At 43.5% G+C, this 12,863-nt stretch overlaps 1 protein-coding gene across 1 annotated transcript in view; it reads right to left on the bottom strand.

The window, feature by feature from the left end:
- Positions 1-8,213, bottom strand: part of HIBADH (3-hydroxyisobutyrate dehydrogenase) — a 100,304-nt gene extending 92,091 nt beyond the window's left edge. Inside the window, exon 1 of the mRNA XM_084785809.1 lies at positions 7,998-8,213. Coding sequence (XP_084641935.1) covers positions 7,998-8,085 — 88 coding nt within the window. The 5' untranslated portion in view covers positions 8,086-8,213. The remainder of the gene's footprint in view (positions 1-7,997) is intronic.
- Positions 8,214-12,863: the final 4,650 nt, after the last annotated feature.

The following is a 12,863-nucleotide window of genomic DNA, read 5'->3' as shown; positions in this document are numbered from 1 at the left end:
ATGCACTGTGCCCGAGGGTGACCTCAAACTCTGACCCCAGTCTCCCAAGCGCTGGCATTATATATGCACCACCAGACCTAGCCATTGCACACACAAATGAGATACAATCCTTGCCTTGCAATAACCTTAAAATCCAAGAGGACATAAACACAATAAAACATTAATACAAGACAGGTATGGAGAAACGTGAAAAGTAACGCTGGTGCGGAACTCACAAATGGATGGATGCAGAGGCTGACATCTGATGTCTTCCTAGAGCCCTCTCCACTTTACTTAGAGGCAGCTCTTTCCCCAACCCCTCTCCCAAGACAGGGTTTCTGTGTGTAGCCTTGGCTGTCCTGGACTCGCTTTGTAGACCAGGCTGGCCTCGAACTCACAGCAATCCACCTGCCTCTGCCTCCCGAGTGCTGGGATTAAAGGCGTGTGCCACCACTGCCCCGCCTAGAGGCAGCTCTTGAGTTCTGAGCTTATTGATTAGGCTGGCCTAGCTACACAGCGTGGGCATGGAGAGGAGTCTCGGGGCTTGCTATAGGTAGGCCACCCATGCAGCTTGTGTGTGTGTACTTGGAATGCAAACCTGGGTCCTCAGCCTTACATAGCAAGTGCCTTATCTACTGAGCCATGTCTTGAGCCCTCAACTACAGTTTTATTTATAAAAACAGACAATAAATATGGACCGTCATGTTCTGGGTCCTGCTATATACTAAACTCTGAACTACAGAAACAACTAGTTTATTATAGCTCTGTGGATTGCAGCGGGAAAATGTAAATAACTAATAAAATATTAGTAGAGGACTTAACTCACAAGAGTTCGCACTAACCCAGTGCAATGAAATATTACTATGTTGAAAGGAATGTGGAGAGTTGGGCGGGGCAAGAGACACAGCTCCGCACTCCCACCTGCAGCGGCCTGGTCCCTTTCAGAACCCTCAAATGGGTGAAGCCTGGCTAGGATTCTTGACTTGTTAAGAGATGGTAACTTAGATTCACGCAGCACAGTGGATACTGGAGAGGCACTAGGAGAAAGGATAAAACACGCCCAGCCACAGCTGTCACGTGTGTGACCTGGGTGGCTCTCCTTCATCTCATGGGTTGCTAGCATCCCTCCTCCTTTCCCTCTTTTCCATAACTGAGGTTACAGAGTGGCTCCGGAGGTGTCTTGAACAGGACTGAACTCTGATAAGGGAAAAACCTGTGTCACAAAGCTGCACACAGCGTCAGCACGAATTCTCATGAATCCTTGAAAATTGCAGTTTATAGCTGGGAAAAGCTGAAACAACACACATGATGGTTATTTCTATGTTCAGGCATTAAGCATGACTGCCATTTTAAGTCTTATTTGAAACATTTTAATATAAAAGGAACATTATCTCTTATAAGTAACATCACTGAAAATGTTAATTATGCTGGATTTCTTTTTTTTTTTCTCCAGATTTATTTATTTATTTATTATGTATACATTGTTGTGCCTGCATGTATGCCAGAAGAGGGCATCAGAACTCATAGGTGGCAGACGTGGTGGTGCACGCCTTTAATCCCAGCACTTGGGAGGCAGAGGCAGGCGGATCATTGTGAGTTCAAGACCAGCCTGGTCTACAATGCAAGTCCAGGACAGCCAAGGCTACACAGAGAAACCCTGTCAAAAACAAAAAAACAAAAAAAGAACTCATAGATGGTTGTGAGCCACCATGCGGTTCCCAGGAATTGAACTCAAGACCTTTGGAAGAGCAGCCAGCACTCTTAACCTCTAAGCCATCTCTCCAGCCCCTATGCTCGATTTCTTTCTTTCTTTCTTTCTTTCTTTTTTTTTTTTTTTTTTTTTGGTTTTTCAAGACAGGGTTTCTCTGTGTAGCTTTGGCTGAGCTAGACTTACTTTTGTAGACCAGGGTGGCCTTGAACTCACATCGATCCACCTGCCTCTGTCTTCCGAGTGCTGGGATTAAAGGTGTGCACCATCAGTGCCCAGCTGCATTTTCACCTTTTGAGAATTGTATACATGAGGACTGTACTGACATGGCTTCTATCCTTTCCTCTCCCCATCTCCAGCTCCTCATGTTCCCCCTCCACTCAGTCAAGCTCATGACCTCATTTAACTATTAAATTAACATGTGCACCCATTTGTTAGAGTTGACCACTTGGGATTGGATAACCTACCCAAATTAGGGCTCACCCTGGAGAAGGCTGGGTCCCTCTCTTAGCAGCCATGGTTTTCTGTAGCTCTTCATGCAGGAATGGGGCCTTGCAAGATTCCCCCAGCTTGACTCAGCTGTCAAGAAGTTTGAACCAGACTCCAGAGTAAGGAGACTCTCACATTTCTTTAATTGTCAATCTTTCTATCCTGTCCTGTCATTACATACCTGTCTAAGGCAGAGGAAAAGCTTCCAGGATAAATTACCAGGTGAAAAACAGCAAGATGCAGAGCATTAAAGCATGAATATGTGTCACTCTCTTATTGTGGTATACCTGTCTAAAGTAGAGGAAAAGCCTCCAGGCTAAAACCCAAAGAAAACTAGGAAGATACAACATTAATACAAGAAAATACAGACAGAAAAAGAATATATGAACTTATTTTTCTGGATTTTGTATGGCTATATGAAAAAAAGAAAAACAGCAGTCACAGCTCAAGTGCCAAGAGTCATGGGTCTAATTTTTTTAAAGATTTTTTTTTATTCGAAACCTTTCATTTTTACCATATGCATTTAAGTTTTATAACTACTTTTGTAAGAAAAGGAAATAAATGAATTGGAACAGTGGATATTAAATGCTATGTGAATGAATTCTAACTAAATGGGCACCGGGGCTATAAGGCGGTTCTGAAGCAAGTACAGAGTAACAGTGCTGATAAAGTGGACTCAACAAATGCGGGCTGTGCTGCCGCACATAGACACTGGTTAACTCTCCAACACTCTCATCCCAGACTCAGATAATGTCTGGCCCAGGGGCTGTCAGTGGCCTGGGAGAGCTGTGGAAATGTAGTAAGGCATGAGCACAGCAATAATGAAAGCACTGTAAGTAACAGTAAACGCCTACAACTCTCAATATCACTAGCTAAGTGGCGGCCAGGGGAAGGGACAGACCATAGATAATATTCAGAATTTGAGCAAAAGATTTAAAAAAAATTAAAATACCAACAAAGGCATCAGTCAAATTTCTGCTTATAAATAAATTTCAGGTAGAGAGGTACTTAATGAAATGAAGTAACAACAACAACAAAAAATCTCTCTATCTAGTGGGGTGAACAAAAGGGTTAGATATAAAACAGGTAAACAAGGCGACCAGAAACAGAACGACAGTCACGGAGGGCATGCTATCTACCAAAAGCCTAGCTATTGTGAAATTCCAAGTGGCAGGATCTAAGAGCTGGAGGGCAGTGCTGACCTTTGCTGCAGAAGCTAAGGAGCCAGGAGCCAAGAACAAGGAGGCCCGTGCTAGCCGGGCCAACTATGTGTGTATCAATCAAGGCAGGCTGTCAGTGATGGGCCTGAGTCTCTCTTCATCATTGGGGCAAGACAAGAAAAGGATGGTATGAACTAGGTATAATAAGCATCGTCCAAAGAGAAGTTACTCATCAATTATGATCAAATTTAAAGTCTGCATTTAGGAGATCCATGTAGAGTCACCTATGGTTGTATGCCCTTGAAGAGCAAAGCTACTTAACTCCTCTAAATGTTTTTATGAACAGAAGAACCTACAGCACCAGGTTACTGGAAAGATTACTTGAAACAAGATATGCAAGACAGGACAGTAAGTAAACAACAAGCACATTTATTAAAAGGGTCAAGCGGCACCACCATGGAACAAGTCCTACACCAATTAGCTTTTTTAACCTAGTGGGTTAGTAGGGAAGGAACAGGCAGATCAAAGACAGCTTCCCAGGAAGACGGGGCTTCTGAAGGAGTACTTGGCATACTGAATTAGCTCCCAAACATACAGGGATACCAAGGAGTTTAGTGGGACTCTTAAAAAAAAAAAAATCTTCAAACCTACAACAGAAATGCATCTTCCTTTAAGCAAGTCTTGACAGTAATATGTGGAGACAGCAAAGTCTGATGACAGATAAAATCAAGCTAGAGGGGGAAAAAAGTCAGTCAGCATAAAGGTAATACTGGCTGATTTGTGAAGAAACTGATTGGAAAATTTGGCAACATTTTTAAATCTATAGATTATGATCTCTCAAATGTAATATGAGCAAGGGCGTGTGTGTGTGTGTGTGTGTGTGTGTGTGTGTGTGTGTGTGTGTGTGTGTATGTGTGCGTAACTTGACCTGCTACCCAGAAATCAGTCTACAATCTGTAAAAAGAATATTTCTAAAATCTACCTAGTCAAAGAAACACATTTATTGTAAAATATAGGATATAAATAAAGCATAAAGTCAGCTGGGCATGCTAGAGCACGCCTTTAATCCCAACACTCAGGAGGCAGAGGCATGCTGATCTTTATGAGTTCAAGGCCAGCCTGGTCTACACGGAGTGTCTGGGACAGCCAAGGCTACACAAAGAAGCCCTGTCTTGAAAAAATAATAATAATTATTATTAAAAAAGCATAAAGTCATAGGGGAAAGTTTACTTCATTACACAAGAACAATCCCTTAAGGCGCCTGCGTGGATTTCTCCTCATGTTGTGAGATTGCACTGTTGTTCATCCCTTACCTAAAGGAGATACAGTTCCAACTTGGGTGTCTGAAATTACAGACCATGTCAAACCCTACACATATCTTCCTGCATGTAGATGCCCCATGGTAAAGGTTAATGCATCAGTTAGGCGCAATAAGAGACAAATAACAATAACCACAATATAGAACAACTCTAACAATATACTTTTTGAAGTTATGCAAATGTGGGTCGGTCCCAAAATATCTTTCCATGTAGTATTTTCAGACTGTGTATAACGATGGGTAACTGATGGGAGTGAAGAAACAAAAACTCGCTAAGAAAGGACCCACTATATCCACAACACGGTGTCCTATGTTCCATGTAATACGTGGATGGAATAAACACTGTTCGCCTTAATAGTAAAAGTTTCTCAACTAAGGATAATGACTTACTCTAGGAAGGCCTTATGTTATTTCAGTAATAAATATTCTTTGTATGTAATCTCACAAGTTTAAGGTCAATTTTAGTCTCACAACCACAAGTAATTTTTCGGACCTGCATGTGCCAATATAAGTGGAGCTAATGTAAATGGAAAACAATACCATTATACGCTTGAGTTACACAGCAGTTACACTGCTTTGAAAGTACTTTCCACAAAGCCATTATCACTCCTCCTCCCACAAGACTTGGGGAACATCATAGAACATGACACAGGATGTTAAGAACAAAAGGATGGGCTGGGTATGGTGGTGCACGCCTTTAATCCCAGCACTGAGGAGGCAGAGGCAGGCAGACTGCTGTGAGTTCAAGGCCAGCCTGGGCTACAAAGTGAGTTTAGGACAGCCAAGGCTACACAGAGAAACCCAGTCTCAAAAAAAAAAAAAAAACAAAAACAAAAACAAAACAAAACAAAAAGGATGGTGAGGAATGCCACACAAAATGACCATCCAGACACTACACAGCTGTCACATTCATGGAGGACAGCAGTAACAGCTGTCACAATCATGAAGGACAACAGTAAAAGACACCTGTCACAGACTGGACCCTTCAACACTCCATTGTAAAGAGAGAAGGTTCCCGCGAGGTCCCATCCTTCCTGAAGAACTTCTGACTGCTAATGGTTGTTCATGGAAAGGCTCTCACTTGGTGAGTGGTATAGACGCTGGGGAACGGGCTGGAAAGAAGGGGTTCAGCGGGAAAGAAATAGGGTATAACAGAAGGTAGTGGAGGTGAATATATCGCAATTTGCTGTATCTATGTATGAAACTGTGAAGAAAAGATTAAATATAGACATACAAAAAAGGATAAACCCATATATGCAAAAAACATTAGTAATTTTTTTAACTTAGTATTACAATTCTATATACAATACTATTTAATTTTCCTTTGGTCAGGGGGTTGTTTAAAAATGTCCTGATACAATTATTCCATGTACATATTGAGGAGTCCCACAAAGTGAATTGAAGTGTATGTGTATATGTATGTGTACATGAATATATATCTACGTGTGTATGCATATATATATATATATATATATCTGCTTTACAAAAATAGATCTAAAGCTAAATAAAATTATCTTTTAAAATAAAATACAAAATTTTGTTTTTAAGTAAGTTATGAGCAGGAAAGTAATTATCTACTTCTTCTGGGATGCATTAAATGTATTAAAGTTGCCATAAACTGACAACTTGTAGGTCTCATTTTTTTTTTAAGTATATGGATCTTTATAACATTATCAACTATGTACTATAAACAGGGTAGACATATGATGGAGGCAAACACCTCCACAGAATTCAAAGCACAAAATATTAGTAATTGAACATTATTCCTTTCTTCATTTCTTAGACTTTAAATTTGCATAGAGGTGGGGTTTCCCTCCCCCCAATTTTTAATAAATCTAAATCTCAAAAAAAGTTAGCACTTTTGTAGTTAGTTTACTATTTGTGGCTAATATGACTTTATATTAACACTGGCATTTAAAACAACTCCGAGTGTTTTAAAGACTTTACTAAAAAACTACTACTTAAAATTGTTCATGCAAGCATACCTTTGGGGCAAAACAGCCCAAGCCCAGGATGGTTTGTGAAGGTGGTACCCAGCAGTGGAAGACAGGCTCTTCTACTGTCAGTAAGGAGTTACAGCCGCAGACTCTCCTATCAGGGACTGTAAGAACTTCCCTAACCCTCAAAAAGCACATCCAGGGTTCATGAAACTATCCTGACAACACCTTGTAAAAACCCTAAACAGCAGATACATCACCCTCGGCCAATCAGATCTGAAAGAGGTGTACATTCATATGAAAGTTGCTGTTCCCTGGAAAAAGTCATTTAAAAAAATAAAATCACATCTAAAATCCTATGTTTGTATCTTGCTACCACAACTCCTTATCTGTCATCTGCTACCCTTTTTCACACAAAAACTCTTCCAAAGCAGAAAGAAAAATCCATAGTTTTCCTGAGGGGAAAGACTGGGAGGGAGCTGCTCAGAAATCAATTCCCAGCCAACAAAAATTAGAACAAATAAACTCGCACCTTGAATCCAGGGCCTGGCTTGTTTGTTTGTAAATCCTGAATAGGGTCGTGCTAAACAGCACACTGTTAAAATAAACTTTTACTTTAAAAAAAAATCCTTCAGTATTCCCCATAAATCAAGCAACTTGTAATTAAAAAGACATCTTGGTGTGCTAGGAAAACCCTATAGAATAAGAGAGAACGAGGAGCTATTTCCTGGACCTTGTTGATGTCCCAAAATAACTTAATTCTAAGGCCTCGGGAGTTCCTCGTGTGCAAATTATTGGATGAGTGCTCCTCAGACATGAACGTTAACTCTAAACACAGCCTCTTCCTAAGTCCCTGGTCAGTTTCCATAACTTACAGCAGAGCATAAGATAGGTTAAAGTCACAATTTTGAGGACGTTCAAAGAGTTGTGGTTAATAATTTGACAAAAGGCACAGCTCCATCCCATAATAGAGTAAAGCCCTACTTGCCGATCAAGGGTGACAAACTTTGCTGGAATGCTAGGAGACAGCCATGTCACTGACGGGGCAGGCCTTGCAGTCCGAGGGGTCCCCAAGGTGGGTGCGGCGGTCACCCCTGGAGCTGAGCCCTCCAAATATCCTAGAAGCCCCAAACCCAAAGCGCACGCCCGACACTCAAAACACTACCCCCCCCCCCCACCTTCACCACAAGCTGTTCCAGGGTCCCGCCGAGGACGCTCAACAATCTGAAGCAGGACACAGGGCAGGAGGGGAAAGCTGACCACTCGGGGGATCAGTCGTGGGGGGGTGGGGGGGCCAGGCCTAGGAGACCATCACGATGTGCTTTTCCCCCCTCAAGCCAACCGCAGCCCTTCGGGCGAAAAACCCTCTTCGGATGACCAGAGGAAGACGCGCAGAAGGTCCTTACCCGCTGCAAGGCTGGCCACGGGCCGCAGCCGGCCGCTCCAGTACCAGAGGCCGGAGGCTGCTCCCCGGAACCCCAAGGAGGTTGCCATGCTGCCCGCGCCCCGCCTTCCGCGCCGTGACCTCTCGCCTTCTCACACACGGCCTGCGGGACTGCGACTGTACGCAGCCCGGCGGGCCGGCAACACAGCAAGCACAGCTCGCGCACGCGCCCTAGGTGCGCTGGGTGGACTCCGCCCACCGAGGGGCGGGGCATGATGTCTAGTAGGCGTGGTCTGAGAGGCGGAAGCGGGCCAATCAGGACTCCCAGATCCACAGACGCCCTGCCTTGTAGCCTGCTGCCTGAGTTGCAATCTCCGGGTAGAAGAACCTTTGATGACCCCAAACGCAAGGGGCGTGTAGGAGGCGGTAGCTGTTGCTCTTTACCTCGTCCTCTGAGCTCCTGCAGTTGAAAACTGCCTCTTCACAGGGCTGTTAACTGTTTTCTTCCTCACAGACAAGAACCCAGCTGGGGTAGTAGTTAAAGAAAGAGCAGAAATTCCGTGTTTCCCAGTATAGGGACTCATTTTCAACTTAAGTAATAAATAGATGGATCTCCCAGGGTGAATGTATGTATTTTCAGTGTCTGTTGAAACAATCACAGAATCTACCATGTGTGTAATAACTGATATCTTTGTGATATATAACTCAACGGTTTTTCCGATCATGTTTGAAAAAAAATAGTAGGAAAGTAATCTAATAACATGTTCTCTTTGAAGAGTAGAATTTCTAGGAACTTACTGAGTTCCAAGAAATAGGTCTTTAATGTTTAAAAATTCTACAACCTGCCTCCATTTTGAAACTAAAATCTAATGGTACATTAAAACTCAGAGGGTAGAGTACATGTGTATTATAAAAGCAGATATTTTACTGATTTGTCCTTATTTAAATGTTTGGTACACATATTTGAATTTCTGTTCCTTGCATATAATTGCAACGCTTTCTACTTCCACTGAAGGATTTTCATCTTCAGTACACCGAAACAAGACTTGTACCCTTCGAAGAAAAGCAGGCCAGGAGAAAAGAGTGGGCTTTGGCAACAATTGGAATCCCACGACGTCAACCTCCCACCGTCCAAATTTTTCTTAAATTCGTTTTCCTTGTGTTGTATTCACCCAACTTAAACAGCAGAATCAAGACATTTGAGATTGACCTTTGAAAAAAATCAAAAAACCTCTTCCTAGTTTCCTGTGGAGTTGATTGATAAACAGAAACTCAAGATGACGGAGACTATCTTTCAGGCTCTGACATGGTGTTACTGTTCCCAGGGAGCCATACAGAGTGCAAGGCCCATCAGTAAGCAGCAGGAAAACCATTTCCTTAGCTGGCTGTCCTTCCAAACAGTCCTCTGCCCCATCCTAAAAACAGAAAAGAAGGTAGAGGTGAAGGGATAGTTAAAACAAACAAACAAACAAAAAAGCATTGATAGATGGGTAGGTGATAGACAGACAGACAGACAAACAGATCTGTTTTGTTTGTTTGTTGTTGTTGTTTGGTTTTTTGAGACAAGGTTTCTCTGTGTAGCCTTGGCTGTCCTAGACTCGCTTTGTAGACCAGGCTGGCCTTGAACTCACAGAGCTCCACCTGCCTCTGCCTCCGGAGTCCTGGGATTAAAGGTGTGCGCCACCACCACCAGGCTCAGGTCTGGCTCTTGGACAGTCTCTGAGATTTGGTGTTTCCATCCCAAAGAGCACTAATTGGTTTCTGGTACACTTCATGCCTCTCTCTATTCTGGTTTCTTTAGGTTTTAACTGGAATGGATTTTCTGCATCCAATAAATGTGTCCCTACAGGCTTCTGTGTTTAACTGCTGAAGTGCAGTCAGCTTTCCAGCTACATTGCCCCGCCCCCAGCAGAGCTGTTTACGACACAAGACAACACATCAATTCATCTCTGTGGCTCCCTGAGCTAATATCGCAGTCCTCTTGAGAATTTACACCCAATCAGATTGCTTTTGTCATTTTTATTGTGGGCTACTGTTTTTGTTTCTCTGGGTTGTTTATGGGGCTCTTTCCTTGAAAATGAGTTACTTCTTGCAAAGGGTTGACTCTTATGAATGCCATCCTCCTGAGAAAGGGGCTGTGGGAGAGCAAGCAGAGCTCTACTTATGTGACTGGGTTGGTTCTGTTCTGACTTTAGAACTCTTACAACATTGAACGTTTGATTTTTTTGTCTCAATGTCACAAAGGGATAAGTCACAATTTTAACTTATTCCCATATCACGTAGACCAGTGTCTCCTCCCAGAAGCCCTGAATTGTTTCACAAAGGATTTTTACAAAGGAGGCTTTTCATAAGTATTGTGACTTTGTTAGCAATATGCCGTATTCTTATATTTGAAAGACAGTTCAAAGGGAAAGAGAGGGCCTAGAATTTAAGAGATGGTTTCCCTCAGTTGAATTGGAAGCTTGCTGTGTAAACCAAGGTGGCCTTGAACTCATAGAGATCCACCTGCCTCTGCCTTGCCCCTTGGGTGTTGGTATTAAAGAGGTTCATCACCACACGCTGCCCATTCCATGACTATGAACCAGACTGAGAGCTGGAGAAACCAAAATCGAAAAAGAGGAGCCAGGTATGGTGGCGCAGGCTTGTAATCCTAGCACTTGGGAGGCAGAGGCAGGCAGATCGCTCAGAGTTAGAGGCTAGCCTGGGTATACAAAGCGAGTCCAGGACAGCCAAGGCTACACAGAGAAACCCTGTATGGGGAAAAAACAAAAACAAAAACAAAAAACAAAAAACCAGACAGACAGACAGACAAACAAAGCAAGAAGCAGAGGAAGCCCTTGTTGGGTCTCAACCTGGGACAAATGGCTAAGTGAGATACTGAGGTGCCTATGAACATGCCAAAGCAGACTCTGGCTGCCAAGTTCTCACAGCATCTCCCAATACCTGTTAGAATCATCCTGGCTGGCATGCCCCGCCCTCTACCTTAAAGTCTCTAGCTCAGGGACTGGGATGGGCCGCCCTTCCCCCAGCTGTTCCTTACTACATAAGCCAGCCATTTTGACTCCACAGTCCCTTTACCTCTTGGCCTCTTGGTCTCCTGGCTTCTTGCTCTTCCCTCCCCATCCCTCTCTCCTTACATGGGCCCCGCATGGCCCTGCTCAGATGCTGGTCATGTTCCCAGATGCCATTGCTTCTGCCTGCGCTCTCCCTTATATAAAAACCTCAACCTCTTAGGATCAGTCACGTCCTCCTTTCGTTTCTTTTCTTTTCTTTCCTTTTCATTCAACCCAGAATGAATAAAGTCCTGAGTGGACATGTGCTGTTGACATGTGTACAAGCCATGTCAAGGACCTCTAGCCTCAGCCCCAGGGGAGTGGCAAAACCTTCCCAGGGTGAGACCCAGAGGGAAAAGACAAACCCTTCCTTGGGGGTCCAATTGTGAATGTTAATAGTATGTGCCAAAAATGTCCACTATACCTTTCTCCCCTGGATATTTATGGCCTGAAGACTGAACCCCACAGAGTCTGCTCCTATTGAGATTAGAGATTAGCTAAATCTGTCTCCTTGATCCAGCTGCACACCATAAATCCTACATCCTTGTTTATTGTATGTAGTCACCCTGCCTCCTTGTTGAGCTGTATGCAGTCACCCTGCCTCCTTGTTGAGCTATATGCAGTCACCCTGCCTCCTTGTTGGGCTGTATGCAGTCACCCTGCCTCCTTGTTGGGCTGTATGTAGTCACCCTGACTCCTTGTTTATTGTATGTAGCCACCCTGCCTCCTTGGTGAGCCGTATGCAATAGCCCTGCCTCTCTGCTTGACTATATATAACAAATACACTGAGCTTCTCGGGGGCTAAGGTTTATCTATCCCAGAGCCCAGTCCACCTGATCCCAGCTTCTATACAATGTGCCTATGTCTTTGTCTTTCCTTCAATTTCTCAAAGCCAATAGCAGGCCATGCCTGTGAGACTGAACAAGGACTCCACAACCAAAACCCTGAAAATACCAAGAGTCAAGACAAAAAAAAATGCTCAATAAAAAGCCTTTTTTTTTTTTTTTTTTTTTTTTTTGGTAAAAGCAAGAGATATTGGCATCTTAGCAAGGCAGAAAGCATGTTAAGGTAGAAGATAACTCACCATCAGCTGTAGACACACACACATGCTCACAAACATGCATGTCCATACACTTTAGACATACACACATACACACAAACACCATAGACACACACTTACACACCACATGCATACACATCACATAGAGACACACATACCACACACAGACACACACCATATCACACACAGACATGCCTACCACACACAGACACACACTATATCACACATCTCACACACAGACACACATACACACACATCACACACACAAACACCAATTGGGAAGCCTAGGCTACCACACTCTCCACGCTATGGTGAGACCTAACATCCAAATGTCCTAATACCACAGTATACCTATACCCAGAGCCTGTCTGCCATCGTCAACAATGGACAACAATAAAGTCCTTAGTATAAATATGCTTCCCCACGCACTTGATGTCATCAAAGACCAAGCAAGGTAAGGAGTCCAGAGTTCCACCCTTACCTTAGAGCAGTGGTCCTCCTAACACTGCGGCCCGTTAAATAAGTTCCTCATGTTGTGATGACCCCCCCAACCCTCAAATTATTTTTGTTGCTACTTTGTAAGTGTAATTTGGCTACTGTTATAAATCATAATGTAAATACCTGATATGCAGGATACCAGACATGTGACACACCCCTGCAAAAGGGTCATTTGACGCCCCCAAAGGGGTCAGGACCCACAGGTTCAGGACCACTGAATGAGGAATGAGTCTCCCCTACCTTACTGAGCTGGGACCATGTCAGGGGAGGCTAGCAG

Source organism: Acomys minous (genome assembly GCF_964271855.1).
Source record: "Acomys minous genome assembly, chromosome: 6".
In the NCBI taxonomy this organism is placed as follows: Eukaryota; Metazoa; Chordata; class Mammalia; order Rodentia; family Muridae; genus Acomys; species Acomys minous.
Note: the sequence above shows the minus strand (reverse complement) of the source record. Positions and strands in the feature narration are given on the sequence as shown.